This window comes from Nesoenas mayeri, assembly GCF_963082525.1.
Source record: "Nesoenas mayeri genome assembly, chromosome: 1".
NCBI lineage: Eukaryota > Metazoa > Chordata > Aves > Columbiformes > Columbidae > Nesoenas > Nesoenas mayeri.
This window is the reverse complement of record NC_137541.1, coordinates 145,820,420-145,844,249: the sequence shown is the minus strand read 5'-3', so window position 1 is coordinate 145,844,249 and position 23,830 is coordinate 145,820,420. Positions and strand designations below refer to the sequence as shown.

The 23,830-nt window shown below is 43.5% G+C and overlaps 1 protein-coding gene across 1 annotated transcript in view; it reads left to right on the top strand.

Annotated features, from left to right (window-relative positions):
* The window catches only part of AFF3 (ALF transcription elongation factor 3), a gene marked incomplete at both ends in the record, with an annotated part of 326,580 nt that overhangs the window by 228,417 nt on the left and 74,333 nt on the right, over window positions 1-23,830 (top strand). The window contains 2 exons of the mRNA XM_080347050.1: window positions 3,953-4,004; window positions 18,485-18,525. Of these exons, the coding sequence (XP_080203176.1) occupies window positions 3,953-4,004; window positions 18,485-18,525 (93 nt within the window). The remainder of the gene's footprint in view (window positions 1-3,952; window positions 4,005-18,484; window positions 18,526-23,830) is intronic.

The window sequence follows — 23,830 nt, the reverse complement described above, 5'->3', positions numbered from 1 at the left end:
TGCATATAAGTAACCCCTCACCCCCTCCTTCCCCACCGTAACCGAGTGGCCCAGCACCCCACGCTGCAACCCCTTAATTGGGGAGAAAGAAACCAGCTGGCTTGCTGAGGCATTTCTCAATATCCCAAACTCATCCTCATTTCCTTCCATTATGTCTCTACCTGTCACGGTCTTTGCAGAGAAAGGAACAAATGCATTAATTAAAGTGCTCCTGCCTGAGCCTCCCACCCCTCGCTGCCTCCACGACCTCACAGAGATTTCACTAAAAATGTGTAATTAGGTTCTGCAAACTGACTTCCTGACCGTATGCGCTCAAGTGCGGAAGCCCTAAGTGGTAGTGTGTGGTTTTCAGGGCTGCTTTGAGTACTGCTTCATTTTTCTAGCTTTTGTTTACAAACTTACATTTATTTATCTTTTTACCAGTGCCCACGCACACCAAAGCCAAGTCCATTTCAAAAAATCTAAAAACCTGCAGATGATGTCACTTATTGGCCTGGATTTTGCATATTCTAAAAACGGTATTATAGAAAATAACTATAGATAGGCTGTGTTGAAAAGGCTGTGTTTGCACATGAGCTTGTATGTGTTTGTCTGTGGATCCTTGTACTAATTTGCCAGAATACGTAAGGAAATTCCATCCTGAGCAGGGGTTGATTTAAGCATGAAGTGCTCTGCTACCTTATGGTGTACCAAAGCTCATCTTGTGCTGAATCTGTGCCAAAGCACTTTTCAGATAAATTACAAATTAATGTGATGCCTCTTGTGAGCTTAAAGTATTCTTTTTCTCTTCTGTTCTCCCTTTCTTCTAGTGGGGTCTGATGGTCCAATTATGGACTCTTTCTTTCGACCATCATGATTGCCATGATGGAGATGAGTTGTTGAGGAGAAGCGTTCCTCAAAAGTATACAGAGTCAAAATTGATCAAGCTTCTTTAAGATGCTTACTGCAAACTGGAGTCACTCTAACACAAATACATCCTTCTCACCTGGCGAGTGCTTCAGCCTGGGCTGTGAGACCTGCTTGGTGTCCAAAGACCCTCCCTCTCCAGGACTGCTGAGGGGTGAAGCTGAAGTCATAGAATTGTAGAACCTTAGAATAGTTTGAATTGGAAGGAATCTTCAAAAGTCATCTCGTCCAACCCCCTGCAATGAGCAGGGACATCTGCAACTACATGAGGATGCTCAGAGCCCCATCCAGCCTGGCCTGGAATGTCTCCAGGGATGGGGCATCTCCCACCTCTCTGGGCAACCTGGGATAGTGTTTCACCACCCTCAGTGTAAAAGATTTCGCCCCTATGTCTGGCCTGAATCTCCCCTCCCTTATTTTAAAACCATCACCCCTTGTCCTATCGCAACAGGCCCTAAAGACATTGGTGACGGCGTGTCCTGCTCTGACTGTAGCTTTGTAGATGAGGGCTGAGGGCCTCATCTGACAGTGAAAGCACTCTGGGAACCAGTGAAGAGTGAAGACTTTCAGGCATGGAGGTTACACCTGCACAGCTCCTGCCTTTACAAGGTAGACCTCTGCATTGGCAAGCTGTCTTAAGCTGATGCATTCTTGTGACAAATACATAGATTAGCCAGGTCAGGTTCTGCTCTAGGGAAAAAAAACAAGCAAGGATTTTACGATGCCCTGTTTTTTCCTATCCCCATTATTAGGAGATTGTATGCTGACCGTAGTTCCAAAAGGGGCCATGAGCCCCGGGCAGGCAGTGCTTTTCTTGGAGACCAGCACCTCTGAAATGAGAAACAGACAGGGAAAATAAAGATGGGCTAAAACATACAAGCAAGGAGAGACTGATGGGCCAAGGTTGTGGTTTCATGTTCCTTTTGTGTGAATGGTTCCCATTTGCACTTCTGGTACCTCACCTTAGCTCCACTCGTACCTCCACACAATCTCAAGGCTTTGAAGCATCAAAATTGCTTCTAATCACAGACTCCCAAAACACATTTTTTTATGTTGATACAAAAAGCCTTGACACTAATAAATATGTAGAGCTACCTAGAACATTTCAGTATATGTTTTTGATTTTGCAACTTCCATTTAGGAACTAAAATCTTACATAATGTGCTTAACAACCACCTCACTGGCAGAAATTTGCACACTCAAATTCAAGGGAGAGCAGGCAGCGACACTCTGGGTGCTCTGTTTTTCACACAGTAAAGAACATCTCTCTCTGGTTAAATCACTACCAGTGCTGATTTCATCATATTTAATTACCTAGTGCCCAATCCCAGATCTTAGCTTTCTGTTTTCAAGCCCTGTGTTCTCAGGGGTGCTCTAAACAGATCTAACTAAAAAAAAAATGAGCAATTTTAAGATTGTTTTGATCCCTGTAAGTGGTGGGATCCAAAGCCAATGTGAATCTTGCAGTGTCTACAGGAAGCTTTGACTCTCTGACGTATTTTAGGTCCTGGGAGCTGTATCCCATGTCATTCATACCTGTCCACTTGCCCACAAGAAGGGCTTGTTAGGTTGGCCAGTGGCTGCATCAATATGGCCATTGGAGTTTTTGCTGACTCAGGAGATGGCAAAGCAAGATTTTTCCTGCCTGTCCGACGTATTTCTGGATAAAACACAGGCAAGTCTTGCTGTGAGATTATCAAGTTCCTCTAAATGGGTGTCCTGTATTTGAGGTGTCTGCATTGCAATGAGATTTTGCTGAATTTGATATGTTGGTTTTACAGAGGAAAAATCTTGGCACAAGCAGAAGGAAATGTGGGGAAAAACAGCAAGACAGGAGTCTTTAAGAGGCGAACTAGTGGGAGTTTTTGCTCTGACCCCCAATCCTGTTCTTATACACCTACATTTCACAAAAGGTGCCACAGGGAAAGAGGGAAGCAGCTGTGATAGCAGCAACAGGCAGGGACTGTACGTATAGTGAGGAGCTGAGAAGAGCGTGGTTGGGCTCAGTGCTCTTTTAAGACACGGCACACCATGTAAGAGTCACACTTTTCAGGCACGCTCTTGGAAGATCTAGGCACAAGTACAAGGAGGTGGTTTGAAATTACTACATATGTCTTCTTGAGATATTTACACTCCGGAGACCACCCACGTCACAGGAAGTGTTTGAATTGCTCACCAAGCTTTCTTTCGAGGCAAAATTACAGATTCTCGTTTCCCACAACGCAAGAAAAATTAGCAACTTTCCGACATTATCATCATTATTATTATTACATAAGTGTTTTTTAAAAGTATATCCCGTTCTTGAAGACCTTCCAGGCACTGCAGCTCTTCCACTCCTTTAACTTCTGGTTACTTAAACCTAGCTTGTAAAAACAAAAATGCAAGGAGGTAAAAACAAACTCCTCTTCTTTGTGAGCCAGTTTAAGCAAGTTGAGGAAAGGATATGGGAAGGGAGGATGAAATCCTCATTAGAAAAGATGCATTATTTTCTATGTTTATATGACAGTGAAATCCTCATAGATACTCTTGTGCACTGAGATGGTATATTTTAGTTTTAATTGTTTCAGTCAATGTCAATTTTACATCAAACAAGCAATAAAGTAAAAATGGCCTTTGGGAAACATCACTGAATCTTATTTGTGCTGCAGTACTGCCAGTGTAAATATCTACTTGTGTTTTGTAAGCTCAAAGCCAAATGGAGCAAAATTTTCCTTTCAGAGAGACTACTGACCTGTCAGCATCAAAAATATTATTTTTAGCATATAAAAATTGCTTTTCAGTGACTCTAATAACAACAATCTTTTCAAAATCCATTCTTAGTCTAGTAAACATTTTCCCTTAGGCAGTAATAGTAGGAAATAAACTAAGAAGTTAGTTGATAGGAACTGGATGAGAAAAAATTATAAAGCGTCACATGTACAGAGTTACTGGGATAAAATATATTTTCTTTCTATTTAAATTATTAGATGTTTACAGTAGCTCAGAGAAAACATCAGATTTAAAGCATTTTGGTAAATTATAATTTATTCTACTGCTTGCTTTCCAGAATGCTAGAAGATGACCTCAAGTTAAGCAGCGATGAAGAGGAGAATGACCAGGTAAGAACCAGACGACTAACATGTCACTTGTAGCGTGTTTCTTGTCGAGACTGAGCTACTGCAAATATTTTGCTAATGCTTTTTCAAAACATACATATAGGTTATCAAAATACACGGCAGCACTGTAACTGAAGTAACAGATGTTGCTGCTCAGAGCCAGCCCGTGTGTGCTGACTGCTGTGTTGGTGGGGAACAGTCTGCAGCGCTCTTGATTTATTACCCTGATGTGACCCAGAAGGTTTTTGTATCAGTCTCCTTCTGATTCGAGTTTTGTTTTGGTTTAGAGAGTGGCCAAAAAGGAGGGAGAAATGGGAATTCTGGATTAAGGTTTCAGGCCAAACTTCACAAGGATGAGCTGGCCCCGGGGATTAGCCGCTGGGCTGCTTATCTCTTACCTGCCCAGAGCCTCGCCAGCATCCCCCCATCCCTCTCCTCTGAGCATTTTCAGTCCTGTCTTGGCATGGCCCGTGAGTGCCGAGGAAGCCAAGGACAAATGAGAGAGAGCCTTGGCTGTGCGTTTGGTTCACTCTATAACACTGCAATTAGGGCACTTGCCTGGCTTTCAATGACCCCGAACTACCTGACTGGGAGCAGATAAGTCAGACAAGGTTTTGTGTGTCAGGAGAGCTGGGTTTTGGTGGCAGGAGGAGGTGTCTCCCAATTTTTCCTTGAAACATTGCTGTGTTTTGTCTAAACAATTAAGTACTCACTAGAACCAGGCTGGATCTTGCCTTTCCCATGGCTGGCCGAGTGCCTCATTGCCAAGCGGCGCTGTGCCACGCTGTCTCCTCAGTATACTGGCATGGGTGATGTGGTTGGGGATGAGAGGGTAAGAGCCACTTCTCTTCCTTCTTGCACTAAAATGCATTTCTCCTGCCTTCACTGGAGCATATGAGGGCATTACTGCCCCTGGTTGCATCTCACAGATGGATCCAGACTTGGGTATAACGTGGGTTTCAACTGTGATTATTTCAGTCAAGGGTAATTGTAGCTATTTAGACTTCTGAAATTCAGAATATTAGCCAAATAATTTGAGGTATGTAAGCATGAAGCTCTTCCATGGATTTCTTTAACCCTTGTTATTAGAAGTCTTTTTTTTACAATATATTCCAAACAACAAGTAAATCAAAACCTTTTAATATTTATACCAAACCATTATGTCATCTATTTTGAGCAAAGCTTCTTGGTGTTAAGAAGATTCAACACATAGATTCAATTATTTACATATTTATACAATTTCTTTTTGTTTAATGCATTTCATCCTGAAACACTTCACATTTAATTACTCTTCCTGCTTGTCTAGGTTGTTTAAAATACAGCCCGTAGACGCCATCGAGCAAAGTAAAGTGAAGGACAGACGGGATGTCTGAAGAATTACAATAGCACACCCAGATGCTGGGGTGCTTGCAGGGAGGGGTTGGGTGGCAGGGGAAGGGGAGCGGGTGGTCAGGAGAGGTGGCTTGTCCTTCAGGTGGGGAGATGGCATCCTGCGTAATGGTGTCAGCTGGTTTGCCTCTTAACAAGCAGAAAAAGATGTGTGAAAGTGTATATTGTACAAGACATAAAAGAACATTAGTAGATTTAGGCAGAGAAGGGCTAGTAGGAAAGTACTGCTCCTCAGGCACGCACACGTGGTACCTTTGGTTTAGCACCACTCCTTACAACTATTAATATCGTTCATGCACTTGGATTGCTCAGTATTATGTGTGCTATGCGAGGTCTTTGATCAGTAACCAGAGCTTTACGGTACAGCTGATATAGCCTGGATCTCTCACCTTGATGCTCGAACAAGCTCTGTAGAGCCAGGACAGAGTTTGCCACCCACATGACAAAGAGCGGAGCTGAGATCCCATTACTCACTTCTAGTCATCACAGGTCCTGGCATGAGCAACCTTCAGAAATTACTTTGTGACTTGGTCCCCTTCCCTAGTCACATTTTTATCTAACTTGACTGTACAGATAAAAATCTTCCGGAGGCACAGGCTGGTTCCTGCTGTATGAAATACTCTGCAGAACCTCAGCTGAGACCTGCAGGTTTGCTTAATGAACAATCCTAAATCAACATGCCTGCTGGACTTAAAAAAAAAAAAAGAAGAAGAAGAAGAAGAAGAAGAAAAAAACCCACTCAACCACTATGTTTCCATCTACCTAGCAGGAAATAGGCCCCAAAAAGAATAACACAGACCCCCTCCCTGCCAATGAATGTGCAGATTACAACGTGGATCTGTGTCTCAATGTCAGTGGGAGAACCTATTTCCTTTTACTTCCTAGTTCTGAGCTTCTTTAATCTCAGATCTCCTCCTGAGCTCAGGAACAGGAAAGAAAGAAATCAAAGACAAAGGAATAGGAACAGTACATGAGTGATTCCCAGATATTCTTTAAGTAATTAATTAACCTTTGAACAATCAGACTCATTTAAGTAGTCCAATTTCTCAAAGAGCTGAAGGTGAGCTGTACAAGAACCGGGAAGCTTTTCATTTTTCTACTTTCTAAATGGGGAATTTTAGGGGAAAGACTTTGAAAACTTTCGAGGAGATTTTGCATTTACATCTAAAACCACCAAGCAGGGAAGGGCAAGTTTCTGAAGCGGTGCAAGGGGTGACAGGTGCTTCTGTGCTCCCAGGGCTGGCATTTGGAGGGCTGTGACTGACCCAGGGAATATGAGCCACAGATGAGGGAGGCCAAATGCAAGACAGAGGCATGATTAAGAGCTTCGGGACCACAGTGGGCAAGGCTTTCCCAACCCTTCCCTCCGCGCCAGCAATTAAGGCAGTGAGATTCACAGACTCAGGAGAAGCAAAAGAGGCTGGGCTTGAGCTGAGTGTGTGTGTGCTCACAGTAATTACATTATCCACACATATTAGTCTCTTAATTTTAATTACTTAAATGTATTTTTCCTCTTTAATGAGCATAGTTTATCCATTTAAACTGATCGTTTCAATTTTACAGGCAGTGATCATAGGATCTAATATGCAGAGGGAAAATTACCTGTTGGCATATTTTACATCACACAGATTGAAGAAAATATACTTTTTAATCCCCAATCAATATCTGAAGAGCATGCAATTAACAGATACCAACGTAGTTAACATAAATCTGCAAGTTAAAGAGCCAATTCATTTTGATTTATAACACATAGAGTAATAGTTTCATCATCATCTCTCCCAGAAAGCATCTGAAGCTCCGTAGCATGAAGATGTCAAAACTGTACTTAAGATTGTTCAGAGTACTGAATTGTAGTGGTTATTGCCTTTTGGTTCCTTGAAGTGTGGCATAGCACATGAAACAGTCCCCATTATAATACCCTGCTCTTCTCTGTAGAGGTCACTGGATAACTTAAATCAGTCTTGGGTGAAATATTAAAAGGAGATTGTCAATTGTAATATGAACAATTCTCTTTTTTTCGCCCCTACTTGTCCTTTTACAATATGAAAATTTTGTAATAGAAAGTAGTTCCTTTAAGGGGAAAAAGATCACTGGCATCATTTGGCTATTGATTGACACGAATTGCACAAATAAATTAACTGACTGGTACGCATACATAGAATAATAATCTAACATATTTTTGCAACCCAAGTCTCCTTCCTTGTATGCATTTTTTCTGTGCGGGATCAGGTTGGTTGCCACTGAAGTTTTGTGGCTGTGAAAATTTATTACCCACGGAGTCAATCTGCATTCTGGCTGCCAAGTCTGAATAAATAGAGTCATTGTGCTTGTCTGGAATATGTAACCAAAGTTCATCCAGTCAGCTTGACTTTCACATCCCATGGGATTCACAAAAGCCAACACCCTGGTATGTGCTCTTGATTCCTGCCAAAATTTTGTAAAATTGTATAAACAGAAGTTGAAGAAGCAATAGGAACACACTCCCAGGGACATGGCTCCACACTCCAGCCTCTGCTGTATTTTGAAAGAAGCAACTTTAGTACTTTTTTTAAATTATTTTTTAATAATTGTATAACTATCCCCCTGCAGCAGCAGGTAAATGTGGGGGTTCAAGACACTCTCTGCACATAGTGCACAGGGAGGCAGCAAACAATCCTACTGGGCTCATTAATTTTACTTGTGCATCCTACACCAAAGGAAGAGGGAAGGCAGCATTTGCCTGCAATCTGCCCTCCCTAAGAAGGGATGGGGACAGGGGCAGGCTGGCCCTGCAAGGTCTGAGCAGTCTGAGCAAAACTGGCCCCACCACAGACAAGCCAAGGCAAACAGAGAGCCTCATCCCTTCACAGGAGACCTCAGTGGAACAGCAGCCTCAAGAGAGTGCACCAGGAGCAACCTCAGCACAGTGAAATAAAAATCTCAGCAGCCTGGTCTGGCTCATCACCCAAAGCCTCACAGGGTGATGCAAGCCCACCTGGCCTGACACCCTCCCAGGGGTCCTGGGGCTGCTCCCCATCCACAGCAGCCTGGGCTGGTGGCCCCAGGGGACCCGTCTTTGTTTCAGTGTCACCCCGGCCATGGCCAAGCCAGAAAGCTTGAGGCTAATTCGAGTTGCACCCACAGCTCCAATGGGGACATATGTGCTTATGTTTGCTCCTCATCACATATGTACTGAGGGGTGCCAGGGCTCAGCACTGGAAATACATCTTTCTGGCAGGATTATCTGCAGCACAGGAATTTAGGACCAGCCAAATCCATCCTGTCATTGTAACATTGCAACAAGTCCATCTACGTGGCCAATTTGAAGGCTACATAAATCGCATTCAGAAATTATTTGGGTTTTTAAGTCATAAAATCATGCTTAATTTCTTTAATGGTAGCCAGAAACAATAAAGAATGTATTTAAAGACAATCTTTCTAATAATATACAGGGCTTTTCTCACTTCTGGATATGGACTGACAATCAACAAAAAGACAAAGATTATTCTGAAATGAATGGTCATGTATACACCTCTTTTCAGAAGGAATAATTTTTTGTAGAGTCTATATAAGCACTACTTCTGCTGACAAAATATGTTATTCCAGATAATTTGAAGCATTCTGTAATGAATTTTGGAACAAATTCGAACAGGGGCAAAGTTGCTACAAGCTTTTTTCCATAAGACTTCCTCTGCTAGGACAGCACTTTCTGAAGTCAAAGACCAGCCAAGCTGAGCACAGAGTCAGGTACGTCTGGGGAGAAGAGTTATATTGGGCAAATTATAACACACCACTACACAGCCCTGTTCATCACTAGAACTATTTTTAGTCCTTGCTAATTGCATTCACGTATGCCATGTCCGAATATTTTAAGCACATTAAATAATTTTAGTATTGTGCTCGCTTTTATTCACCTCTTCATCACTACGACACTTGATGCTTGATCAGAAGGGAAAATGAGTGAAAAGGGAGTTGAGAACACTCAGCCCTGGAAAAAAAAAAAGCAAGCACAGAGCCTGCATCATCACCACGAATGGATTTCTCTCTCAAAATCTTTCTGATGAGAAGTTCCTCACTCCACTGAGCACAGGAAACTTATTTAATGAAGTCTGGCCAGATGCAAGTCTGACTGCAACCAAAACTGCACAACGTAGAGATAAGCAAAAGTGGAAAAATTAAGTTTTGGGTTAAGGAGTGGCTGGAACATCAGGTGGTTTTGTACTTAATCCAAATGCTCAGCTCAGTCCTCTGTCACTATAACATGAGTGCATTTTCAGACTGGAGGAATAGCCAGTGAAACAGCATTACTTAACTCAAGTAAGTCCATTATTTCCTGTGTATTAGAGAAGCAATCCTTTTGGTATCCAGCCTAACTAAAATCCAGAGAAAGATTGAAGCCAGCTAAACCAAGCTTTTTTGTGGTTTGCCAGCTCTGATTTTAAAATCTCTGTGACATCTACATTTGCACTTCCACAAGGCACGACAAGAAGACCAAGACTGCCTGACTGAAACTGTCAGATGAAACAAAATAAGAGCTCAGTCTTGTCCTGCCAAACTTGGCTCATATCACTGCCTATCTTACAAAATCAGATTCAATGTCTGTCATATGCCGGCAGGCAGGATCAAGCTCTAAATTTGAATGCCACCACTGTGAATGACAGTGAAAAAGGTTAGAGATCAGCTTGGCTCTTGGACCTGCGCAAAATCTGGGGAAATTCAAATACAGCACTCTGGCCTCCACACTCCTCAGTAGGAAATAAACTGGAAAATAAAATACAAGGGCATCTTCCCTGTTTCTTCACATGGGTGCCATGGCTGAGCTAAGTTTTAGCTCTAGTAAATCTCCAAAGCCTGTCCTTTTCCAGTGGTATCACCTTTTTCCAGTGGTAGCACCTTTCTCCACATCCAATAGTTTGTATCTGCTGTAACTACCCCATCTTCCTGAAATCTTTGGTCAGTTGTTTTGGTTTTTGTTCTTTTTTTTTCTTTCCCCCTCGTGAATTGGAATTACTGCATGAACATCTGCTTTGACTGGCATAAGAACACATCCCGATGCAATCAATTCAGCAGTGCCAGCTGGTTTGGGGCGTAAAGATGGATGAGGTCCCCAATCTCCAGGCTGGCTTTCCCTTGTCTCTGCTTCTCGTGAGCCCGTCAGCCCTCGCTGGAGCCAGCCACCGCGCCTGAGCCTTCGCCCTGCTCAAGCGTGGCCAGAAAGCGTCTGTTTGCCTTCAGGCAAATTCATTCCAGCATGCCTGTAAGCGAACAGTTAAATAACCAGCAGTCACAAATAATTTAGAGCACAAATTAGTGTCGTTTGTAATACTGCAGCTCTTACAAGCTGTAAGAGGAGAACATACCCCTGACACATTCAGGAGCTTGCAGGGCACATGCTAGCTTACCCTGCTCCATAATTTTTATGTTGCTGTACTTGTCTATCTCTCTTGACTTCTGTGTTTTTAGTATCATCCCAGTTCTTCCCTGTGCAAGGGAAGCAGAAGGCAATGAGGACCGCTGCTCTCAGCAAGGCGGGAAGGTCAAGCTCACTTCACTCTCCTCGGCCTTTCAGCTCCGGCTGGGGTGGTGTCAGCACGAGGAGCTGTGTGAAGGAGATGTGGTGCACAGAGATGGATGACAGCAGAAACAGAGAAGGTGGCAGCTGGGAGCATGTCAGAAAACAAAAGGAACATGAAAAGGGAAAGGGATTAAGGGAATAAAGAAGAAATGAATGAATAAAATAAACTGGGGGGGAAAAAAGGATATTATAAAGGGAGAAGCAGCTATATTAGAACATGATGAGAAATAAGCAAAAAGAGCCAGCAGCCAATCAGTCGAAACTAGGATTTAAGAAAAAGGGACTAGGGAACCATTGCTGCAATATCTTCTGCACCTAGGATGAAATCTCTCTTCTCTGAAGCGAGCAGGAGTTCAGCCACTAATTTCAATCAACTTAGGATATTATTCCCCATCTTCTTTTTTATTTCCTAGCACAATCTGAGTGGATACTTGGGTAGTAGCAAATGCATCATAGTCTATTGACATAGCACCTCCCTGGGCAGAGTTACCACCATTTGGGGAATTCAGGCTGGTATTTCTCCTATTTTCACATATATGGGCTTTTAGAAAATTTTTACTTTAATTTCTGAGCTTTCAGGCTTCTCAATAAATCTTACAAAGCCTGTGGCACAACACTAACATTTTTTTGCTTGCTGAATCCTAAGTGTAAGCAGCACTTCAACCCAGTTACCTTTTCTTGGATGAGGAGACTACTTCTGTGGAGACAGAGGGGGTTTCACAAGGTGACCACTGCTTTGCTTGCAATGACTGGTAACTTCCTCCAGTGTCATTTGAAAATTAGCCATTTTATTAATGTAAAGTACCCAGATCTTTCCTTCTCCTCATCCCCACTGACAAGGATTAAAGTCAACGCATCTGCATTGAAGTGCTGTGTGGCTGTTGGAGCCAGACTGCAGGAGAAATCTGAACAGATGCAGGACAGAAGACTCAACATTTACAGATATATAAAATTATCTGTATGGTTAATACCCATGCTGATTATACAGTAATTTGGAGATCCAAATCACTTAACAAGTATTAATGACTTAATACAATGCCCCTGAGAGGTATTTAGGTAGAGTTAAGCAAGAATTATTATCTCTGTAGAACTGACAGTGAGACTGAGACTGAGATGTGGCTTGTTTGAAGCCACATGGCAAGTCAGCTGCAAAGCCAGGATTAGCACTTGGGTCTTTCAATCCCAGGTGCCATGTTCAAGTCACTAGACTGTGCTGCCCCTGAAGATTAATAAGGATTAATGGGCAAAGCAGAGGAGAAAGAACAATGTATGCCAGAAATGTAATAATAAAACTCCAGGGTGAAATATGAATAGCAAAGTGTTGAAAGGCCTGGAAAAATCATGAAATCCAGAAATAGTTTTATAGTTTCTTAAAAGATGTGGCTCTGATGATAACCAATTCCAAAAGGAAAAGGAAGGGAGACCCTTTTAAGTCTTACAGCCTTTAAATCGTAAATAAATATCAACTGGACAGTGAAAAACATATTCACACATTTATATTGCAAATTTACAGAGAAACACTTGAGCTGTAGTTTACTAGTGATTTTAAATCCCTCAGAAATCCACACTGGAAAGCAATCCTTAAACAAAGCCTCTAGGAATGGTGAGGAGTACAGAATAATGCAGTGAGAGAAGGCATGTTAGGAATCACTTACGATGAATTGCCTGACCTGAGCTCCTCGGACAGCTCTTGTGACCACAAGGCACTGACAGGCATTTAAACAGGGCAAGCCTGTAGGTGCAAGAGAGTTTCATTACCTCTATCTTGAGCCCTCATGAGAGCATGATTGCAATGCTGTGCAGCTCTGCACTCTCTTCAAGGAGAACACTGAAAACTGCGGCGGGAATGCCTACCACCTTCAGAAAACGTGCCTTGCAGTGAAAGATAACCCTGTGATGAACTGAGCTTGTCTAAAGCAGGGCTGGTGGCTGCTGGTTTGATCTCAGTCTATAAATACCCATGCAGGGAGCAGAGCTGTGAGGCTGCAAGGCAGCTCCATCCCTCAGGCAAAGGTAGAATTTCCAGCACAAGAAGGTGACTATAAGCAGATTGGGACTAAGCTCACATATAAACCCATGTGTGAAAACCCGTGTGTGTGTGGTTGGATGGAGGTGGATTCACTGTAAAAGGATTATACTGAAGTTTTACTCTAGGTCCACAACAGTTCCCAGATGTGAAACAGGGAACAAAGTTCTAGAGAGTCCTGTCACCTAAGTTACAGCATGCACTTAGGTTGTGCCATTCACAAAATTTCTTCTGGTTTCCGCAGTTTAGGGATAAAGTGCATTTAAGCTAAAAATGAACAAAACCTTATGAAATTAAAACAGAATTAACATGAAAGACATATGAAGAGTGAAACATGAAAGAAGACAGATATAAAAGTATTTGTTCTGGTCTGGATGCCAAATGGCAGTATATAGTAATGACATCTTTCCTTAACCCTGGCTTGGAAAAAGTGCACCTACAGCTCATTAACTGCAGTCCAATACAGGGTGACATCCAGCAGTCTGGGTGGCTGCTGATATGAGAGATGTTGAGTTGGAGCATGAATGATTCACTGCACAGTTCCAGGGCAGCCCATACTACCCAAGGAAGACAAAAAAAAGATGCTCTGGAAGCAGTGAAATTTACTATGAACAATATGTACATATTGTTACATTGTCACCAAAGAAGTGGTTCAAATTCTCACCTTGCATATACCTATGCCATCTCAGTGGAGTCTCTGGTGTAACTCCGCACAACTGCTGTAACTGAGCTCTCTTGTGATAACAAGTGATTAATCCACAGGACAAGAAAAACAGAAGGCAAAATGTCTGAATCTGCCAATGGTCAATTTATTGGCTTTTATTTGCCAAAACATGCCACAGGTGAGGTATAGGAAAATACACACACCGTCAACCTGCAGTTCCTGCCTCTAAGACACTCTTCTAAGCCCCGTAGAACATTATGCAATAGTTCTCACTTGCTTCTTATCCAGAAATACCTGAAAGCTCAGTAGTTTGTGAAGCAATTCTTTTCCAACCATATTTTTAAAAGAAAAGGAAAAAAAAAAAAAAAAAGAGGGATTTCTGGGGACCATTCTTAATACTCCTGCATCTCCAGCTCAATAGTTGTATTCAACCCGTTCTGCTCACTGCTCAGTCCCAATTACAATGAAAGTATTTAATTTCCTCTTTGATTTCCCTTCAACAACAAATTGCAACTTGTGACACTTCAAGTAATTCTGGTAGGTCATTTAACACATACTGAAACCTGAATATCTGCTGATTATGTTCCCAAGCTCTGGCTCACTGCAATAAAGGATGGAGAAAGGAGATGCAATCTCTGGAGATTGAGAACCTGAGCATGATTACTGCTGGCTGAAAACTTGTTTTGTCCCAGTAGTCTTGGGGTACAACTAGAATCTTTCATAAATGATTAATGAACGAAAGGCAGATCAATGAAACTCTACCCTAAATGTATCTGTAACCAACTCAGATGGGGGTCAAAGAAGACTAACCAGACAGTATCCTGTAATTTACAACATCTGATGTAGTGAAACAGAGTAATTAATCTCATTTACTGTGGCTGGTTTCTCTAGTCCAAGTACCTCAGTCATCTAAGCAATTTTTTTCCCCCTTCCCTGCTTTCTACTCGGCATTAAAGTTATTACATGGTGGGTTGGGCTCCAATACCCATGTTCGCATTGAGGAGAACGTTTCTCCATCAGTAACCCTACTGATTCCAAGAACTGAAAATTCAGGATTATGCTCAATACTGGTGAACACAGTCACTTATTGAGAGAATATTAAGCTTCCCACAAAGCACTTCTTAGTGGTAAGTCTTGGAGACCTTTAAATTCCATCAGCAATATCAAACTTCAAAATTATTTCTTAGCCCTAATTTCTATAACCAGCATAGTCGCTTACTTCCAGGAATAATAAAGACTGTAGAACATATTCTCATCTTTCTTGATGGATGATGAGTTGGCCTCAGTAAAGTTGTTAACGATGTAAAATAAAATGCAAATTAAATAGCACAATCAAAATGAGCTATTAAAAAAAATAGTCATACAGGCAGTATATGATACTAAGTACCACCCTTTTGCTTACATTGTTACATAGATAATACCAGCATATTGGAAACATAATAAATCACAGAAAGCTGTTTCTCTATCTGGGAGTTTCTCAAACTACAGGTCATGACCCTCCATGAGGATTCATGAATGAGTTTGAACAGGGTCACAAAAAAACTGTTAGCAAGGGCAGATATTCCCCCCTAAGTTAAGCAGCCCAGTCCTCTAGCAAGGGAACAAGAGAGCAGACTGTAATTAGTGGCTGCAAGTATTTATACTTGCTAGGGAACTGCTAACTACCTTTAATTACAACAGCTCACTTTCTCCAGGAGAGGGGAGCAATATAGGCTAGAATTAAAATTGCTGGATAGTTGCTAACTGCTTTTCATTGCAGGCAATAGATCTGTTTCTCCAGGGAGGAAGAATAAACTTGTGACTGGATCTTATTCTGCCATCATTTAGAAATGGGGCCATTACCAACTCAGGGGGTCACACAAATATGCAATCAAATGGTGTATAGAAAGAAATCAATAGTCTCATTTACAGAATGTGCGACCACCAAGCAAAGAGTGAGGTGCCCCATGTAATTTTCGTTGCATCCTGGTGAAGAAGGATGTTTATTAAAGGACTTAAAATGAGAGCCTAATTGAAAAAGTAGAATGATCTCACTGAGAAGTACGTGTACATTTCTGTCTGCTGCCCTGCCTGTCATCTGAACCCACTTTCTTGCCCAGAAGGGATCACCTTGCCAAAGCTGTCAACAACTGGATGTACCAAGATGGAAACTGAAGATTGGCACTTGAGGCTGCAGTCCAACACCACATGGCCTGTCTCGGTTAACAAGAGTCCTCTCCTCTTCCCTCCTGAGGGCACCTTTCATTGGAAAGACTGGAAGAGAAAGTATCCAGCTATTCTACCTCTCTCAAAATTAAGTATCATAGGGAAATGCAAGAGTGATACACACCCCACATTCCTATGTTAAATGATTTTAGTGTCATCAAAAACCACATCTGCTCTCTTGAGTTCTCTGTAAGGTCCACGAGGCCTGTGGCTACAAAGCAACCTGTCTTCTTTGGTCCCCTCAGTCTGTTGCAGCCACTGTGTACCTTGCTTCAGTGGTGCTCTGCAGCTCCCCAGAAGGGAGTGGAGCCATCTCAGGTGAAAGCAACCCCCCTGGGAGACATGCCATTATCTCAGCAGTGAGGGTGTCTGCTGCCCACTGCCCCCACAGTCCCTCTCCTATTCTCACACTGCACCCTGCGATGTGACACCGTCTCCCTGGGGAAGCAGCTCAGAGAAGTCATCCAGTTTGCAAAAAACCTGGAGAAAAACAAAAAAAAAATACCCCAAACAAACAAACAAAAAAAAAAAAAAAAGGAGGGAAAGGTTATTTTTCAGCTGGATTGGTTTTCCAACCTGTTGCATTGCACAAACCACATGAGCACCTGTGGTGGCCTGAGCCAAGAGCACGAAGCATTAAAAGTGGCTTAAACAGCACTGCCACGTAGTGGCTGCTTGTGAGGGAAAGACGAGACCTGGGTGCTCGCGGGAGAGGAGGAGAGGTGACCTGAATGGTGTCTACACAACTTGGCCATGGAAAAGTGCTCTTATAGTGAGAGAAAGGTCATGAGTTTTGCAGGCAAAGGCATAACACAGCGCAGGGGTCAGCATCGAAGCTGGGCAGCTTGAAACTCGAACTTAGCTTCATGCTAATGACAGTGATTAGAAATGGGAGGAGACAAATTGCTGTTGGCCCAGGGCATTAAAGACTAGATAAAGCCTTAAGACCTCCATTTTGAGACTCTCCTACATTTCTGTGCAAGAAGTGGGATGAAATTGTTTTAACGAGCCCCTTGCAGAGGAAGGACCAAAAGTGGCACCAGCCAGTTGAACTAGAGAGTGGCTGCTCCCTGTACTCGGTAGCCTGGATGGTGTGGACAGGGTTGTGTCCAAACTGGGTGCAAATAGTAGATAGTGAGAAATACCAGACTCTCCATATTCTTTTCCTAACACTAAAACCAGCATGTTCACGCCACGGACACATTCCCACTCGCACTGCAGAAAGTCAATGTTCAGGAAAAACCCCTCCTGCGAGCCATGCCAGCCACAGGGGATGTGGCATGGCCCTCTTCTCCTGACAATCTGTTATATGATACACAGCAAAGTACTTGTCTCCAGGGAAACCAGGAGGTCCAAGTTATTCCAGAAAGTTCCCTGAGCAGAAATGCTGCTTCCAAAATCAAGCAGAAACATTTTCCAAATCATTTCTGCACTCTTGTCAGTTCTGCAGGGATCTACTCAGGGGATCTTTTCACACCTTTCTGTGAAATGCTCCACAGCTGCAATGGCAAGTCAGGTTTTGTCAAGTTTTTCTTCGCGGGCTGTCAGCAGCGTTTCAACTAGCCAGAAAGGTTACCTCTGTGCTCTCGGGCGCTGAGCAGGACACCTGCAAGCCATGTCAAGGATAGGGATGCAGCCACCTGCTGCCTGAGAAGACAGGGAGAACAGTTTCAAAATGTATTTACTGGTTACTGCAAAGAAAGAATCAATGTTTAGTTCTCTGACCCTTGACTCTCCGTATTGCTTAGATTTGTGTCCCTTCTGTGCCAGGTGAGGCACAGCCTGGACAGGTACAGCTGGGAACGGGACGCAGCTCCAGATAGAATAGGAGCTTTAAAGCAGATTTTCAAAACATTATGGATTTAATCTTCGCCTAGCAGCTGGTTACTGTGCCAAAGCCATGAATCACACCGCTTGAAGTGACTGAAGGAGGGGAAAGAATAATAATAATAAAGTGGCAAACTAGCTCAGGGATAGGCTTGGACGTTCTGTTAAACTTGAGAGACTATGATTTCTATTCCCAGAGCTGCTGGTTAACACAAGAACAAGCACCATGCTTCCCTACCCCATCCAAAGAGTTCTACTAGGCAAAAACTGAGGAGCAAACCAGCAACAGGTCAATCCTGTGCTGTGTAGTCAAAAGTTGCCAGCAGATTAACATGGCAGCGCTCATGAAAAGTCTGCAGCAGCTCTGGCACGCTTTGCAAAATGTGTAATTATAGCTTCGGGCTTCATCGCAAAAGGAACCAAATATGTGATGTTTGTTTCTGTGGAAGAATGGGAGGAGACTAATGGTAAAGGAGAGGGAGTGGGAGTGCGGAAGCGGGGAGAGGGGAAGGCAGAGAACCGAGAGCCTTGCTGAGTTTTCAGGGATCCACAGAAAAAATCATCTAAACAGAGTAGTTCAGACCTCAAATACCGTGCGGTGCTTTGACAGTCTTCTGGTTTATGGCGTACTTAACAAAGTGTTCTTACATTTACTAAGCTGGAAAGTCCATTTGACTATAGACTCTCTGCTACTTCGCTCGTACTTTAACATTTTGGACACGTGACAAAAATGTGTGTAACGCATTTTTTAAAGTGTTGATTGTGCTCGTAATTTTCAAGTCAGAATATAAAATAAACATCTCTGCCCTTTCTTCCAGCAGGCAGCACAGAGATCTGCTCTCCGCGTTCTATCTGACAGGTACATTTTGTCATTTTTATGAACTATAAATTGCTTTATGAAACGTTGAGCCCTATTTATTGTGGCATATAACTCATAATCGGATTTTGTCCCCAAAGTATCTGTGAACTGGGATGTTAAACATTTTGCATGCTTGGATTTGTCATGCATGTGTAGAGTTTATTACTGCAAAAATCACAGTCGTCTTGTATTTCATACAGAGTATGCAGAATCCCTTGTTGTGATACCAAACGAGAGATAAGAAACTTACTGGAGAAAGCATGAATGATGCAGTAAATTCTGAGCTTTAGAGTTTGCTGAGATGTATCTGAGCTCATTTTTCAGCAATAAGTACTTCGTTTATTCTAAGATGTTCTCTTTTTACTTTTTTCCGAATCCTTTCCCTGGGAATTACTCTTCTTTTGATGAGATTCTGTGTATTTTTTATGCACAAAAACAATGCCCTTTTTTACCGCTTAAGTTTTGAGGGATTGGTATTTTGGAAGAATTTAATTAACTTTTTCACTTCTTCTGGAACTGCAGCAGTGCTCCAGGCAGATAAGCAGGGGACCAAATCCTTAGACAGTGCTCAGGTTTTACTCTGCTCTTTTTCAAGCAAAAATCCATTAACTTCAGTGGGAGACTTGCCCGAGTGAGAAATTCAGGATTTGGGCCATAGTAAATGTTATAGTTGGGCCATGGGTCTGCACAGGTATTTACCTTAAATGACTTTTATGAAAGAGGATTGATTGAAATAGAAGGTAGCTTTCTAAGACAGTCTTGATTTCTTTTCCAGTTTTGGGAACGCAGAGAGAGAAGGGGGAGGAGAGACCGTACATTTTAGTGCCTGTGAAAAAGAACTAGCAGATTTACATTTATCCACAAATGAGGTACTGTGTCATGCAGGCTGACACAGAGTAAATTTCCCCATGCCTTGTTGGCAGCCCCCTCTGCTCAGTCTGGCCCCCCGCCCCCCGCCTCCCTGGGAATAAGCGGTAATTGACTCTGGAAGCCAGCTCAGGCCGGGATTTCTCCAGAGCAGAGCCTGTCACTTAGGCTGAATTATATGTTGTGCATGGATGAATAACATTTCTCTCTGCTTGGAGGCTAAGACCGCCAAAATTATTGACCTTCCCCCCCCAAGTTTACAAACATGGTTTTGTTTAGAATCTTCCCCCCCCACCCCGCCTTAAAGAAAAAGGAAAAAAATCCTGAGTGAAACGTATGGGATGTGGGTGAAATCGCTGGCACGGCTGCAGGGCACACAAGTATTTGCTGTAACTGGGATGAATGCAAAAAGAAAGAGGAGTCAGAGTCAGCGTTATGCTGCTGTCCCTGGAGGTGCACAAACTCACCCCCGAAGCAAAGCAGCTTTTGCACTTGGTGGGGACAATACCATGACCAAAGGAAATGTGGAGATTTTTTCTCAGTATCCTTCCCCTGAGCTGAATGAGGAACATTCCTGCAGAAGTGCCCCTGGAGGTAGTTAACAAGCCCCAAACCCCACACTGCGCTTTCTGTCTCCCCTAGAAAAAAAAGCGACGCTGATGGATAGATGGTCCCTACCTCATCGTGGATGGTGAGGGAGCTGGGTGCAGGCTGCCCTCATCCTCAGGGCAAAAGGGCTGAAGTGTTGCCCATCACACCTCAAATTTGGTATTTATGATCAGATATTCCCCTCTCAGCCCCTAAAAACATACCCAGAGATGGCAGATTTCCCACCTACTCGGCAAACATTCAGCCATCGGGGCACACTCCTCCCCTCCCTCTGGAGGGGGTGCTGGGAAGGCCAGGGGTGCACCCTGCTGAGGTGTCTCCCCCACACCCGTAACCTCAATGGAGTGAGCAAACAGGAGGGCAGGAGGCCAAAAACCCACACTGTGATAGCAGTTTCTGTCTAGTCTTGGCTAAAGCAGGGATGCCTGTTATGTTGCTGCTCATTACTTGTGTCCCAGCAGCAACTAAGAGCTCCTGGTCACACACCAGCACTTCCCAGCACCAAGGGAGATGGCAGCTTAAATAAAGCTCTCAGTAATTTTGCTCATTATCTTATTTTGAAAAACGTTCTCCAGCAGTTCTCACTGAAGTTTTTGCTTTCAGGTTATGTTAAAAAGGTAACAGCTAAACTGAAAGAAGGGGAGGGCGGTAGTGTGGTGGAGAAGAGAGTTTTAAAACCTGTAGCTATTGATTTCCTTAACGTATTGCGCTCAGTCTTGTTTTCAGAATGACACAGTAACCCCCAGCAGATTTATGTGCAAACACAAAGATTAGTGACCCAGAAGCTTGACTGAAACAGCTTTTCTGTTTCCAGAAGACAGGTTGCTCTGCACATGCACCAACTATTTTGTCAGGAAAGATGCACTGGCCCCATTAGCTTTTCATTCTCTCATGAAAAAACCTCGGTGTTTATACAGCACAACTTGGTTTTAATTTTATTGTGCTCTTCAGTAAAGAGGTCTAACTATACAGATTGCTCAGTTTCTGGGGCAGAGAGAGCAAGAACTTAAGTCATATACCTTAATGGTATAGTGCTAGTGTATCGTCAATTGTCTGATTCTCGTATCTACTGCTGGAATAGCTTTCAAATGAAGAAAAATGTCTGTAACTAAAATATTCAGTGTGTTCTGTTGTTATTTAACAGTAAGCAGTGTGGTTAAGCCAGGTCTTAAACCTGCTTAATCCCGCTGAGCTAAATAGATTTTATTATTGACTCCCATGGTCCCAGAACTCTGAACTTAAGGCTGAAGTTAAAAGCTAATTTTTTGCAGTCTGTTCCACTAACCCAGAAGCACTTGCTTGCTGGATGCATTTGCAAGGAAAGAATGTCCAGCTGTAAATTACAGCTGTTTGTAATCATACCCAAACACAACACTCATTATTTTTCTTTTGTTCTTTTTAGACTGAAAAGCCCACCATGAGGGAGACTGCACAGTACTTGATCCACACATTACATTTACTTGCAGTTCATATTCATGTGCAAGATAGGCTTTTCCATGAAGTAAAGATTTACAGTGGTCCTAGGGCACTTTTATTCCCCTACCTGCTTTTATTTCTCTGTGCTGTAGCATAGGCCAAGTGGGTCTGCTGAAGAGCTTTGGACGCTTAGAGGAAAGCCTTGTACCACTGCTGAATTTCCTCTCTCATCATAACAGGGGAAAGAGAGTTCATTCACCGCAGTGCTTGGCTGGTAGTTATGAGACGTGCTTGTTTCACTGTTGGGGTCTGTTACCCTTTCTGTGTACTTATGCCAGAGGATGCGGGCAGACCCTGCCTGCTCAGCCCATGTGAACCTGGGTGCAGGCATGTGGGTGGGGGGGGAGCTGAGCCCACCCAACTGTGTGGCCGTTCTGGCAACCCTGCCCAACCCAGCTGGTAAGTCCTGTAAAGAGCTCTGCTCACCAGCTTACACTCAGCACCTGATTAATATATACATGTCATCCAGACCTGAATTGCTAAATGCAGGCTATGATAAATCTTTTTGATTTACCACCTTGGGCTGTTGCTAGACAAGGTGTCTCAACACTAACATCCATTTGGCAGTGTAGACAAGCCCCGTTCATGATGGTTGGTGAGTAACACAAACTGTTTGAGCTTTGATCTGCCTTCCTGTCGGGCAGAAGGGATCATACTTTGCATTTCCCTGTAACCGTGCCTTGTCTGTCCATGTTTGATCATGGTTAGGACGTTGAAATGCAGGCTGTGCCATGCATGAGCTGGTTTACCCTAATGGACCTGGCCATTTGCACGTAAGATCTTGAAGGGCAAAAAAATACTCCCTGTTGTCCGCTGGAGTGGTGAAGGGTTCAGGGAGCTGAGCAGAGGGTTGAGAGAAGCAGCAGAGCCCCACATCTTGGGGGACAGAGATGTTTGTGAGCAGAGGTGTTGCTGCAGCACCTCTTGCGGGTGCATGCACCCATTTAGCACTCACCTGCACGGAAAATGGGATGGAAAAGGATGACCTGAGGCCAGCCAGTCCTTTCTCCTGATACTGTAAGCAGCCACAGGATCGAGGATCAGTCCAGTGGGATCTGTAGCATGGCTCTTCTTCTTCAGACAAAGCCACATTGAGATACACCATTTGGTTTAGGAGGCCTGGGGAGGGACTGCCTGTAACGTATTAAGGCAACAATAAGAGGCAGTTTAGACTTTTAAGAGATCGCATAAAGCAGAGAAGGCAGCTGTCCAAGCAGCCTTAAAACTTTCAGTGGACTGAGCCAAAGATTTCTTGTTCTCAAGTATCTGCTTGAGCTGTGATTAAGCAAAGCAGTTAAACTTGTGATACCCTAAAGTAAGTAAATAGTCCAGCGGCAGCTAGCAAAAATATTCATGTGCTTTGTGTCACTCACATACTTATGTTTGTGTTGGACTGAGTTTTTTGATAACATTGCCTTTCACACTGTGGGAGCCCTTCACGTGAGAAGTTACATGATCAGCTTATCAGCGGAGTGACTGAGCTTGCTGGCTGACCAGAAAGGCTTTATGTGACAGGTCTGTGTAACCAGTGACAGGCAAAGGGAAGCCTTGGCTCAGGACAGCTGATCTGGGTCCCAGCAGAGAATGATGGAACTGAGATCACGGGCTCCACAGGATGCAAAGGCAGGCAGGAGAAGAGTGTACACAAACCGTGTTCGCTGCCACAGAAACAAACACATGGTTCTCACAGCATTAGCACATTGCTTAAGCTTTCTAGATTCTCTCTGAGAGGAAAACGAGAACATCTCTGGCAGAGGATATGGATTTATCCCAAGGGTTTGGAGGGGAAGTCGTATGAGAAGCAGCTCAAGTCACTGGGTTGTTCAGTCTGGAGAAGAGGAGACTGAGGGGAGACCTCATGGGGCTACAGCTTCCTCACAGGGGGAGGAGGAGGGGCAGGCACTGATCTCTTCTCTCTGGTGACCAATGACAAAGCCCAAGGGAATATCAGGAAGATGTGCCAGAGGAGGTTTAGGTTGGACATTAGGGAAAGGTTCTTCACCCAGAGGGTGGTGGAGCACTGGAACAGGCTCCCCAGGGAGGTGTCACAGCTCCAAGCCTGACCAGTGTTCAAGCAGAGACTGGACAATGCCCTCAGACACGTGATGAGAACTGTGGGGTTGTCCTGTGCAGGGACAGGAGTTGGACTTGATGATCCTTGTGGGTCCCCTCCAGCTCAGGACATTCTATGACTTATCACTTATGCCTTACACGAAAGCCTGGCTGTTTGGAAATGCTGGTGTCCCACAGTTGCAGCCCTCCCACACAGTACAGGGCAGCAAAGGGTGACTGCTGCTAGAAACTCTTCTCAGCCTTCCTAGTTAGAGAACTTGAAGGAGGATGAGTAATTACA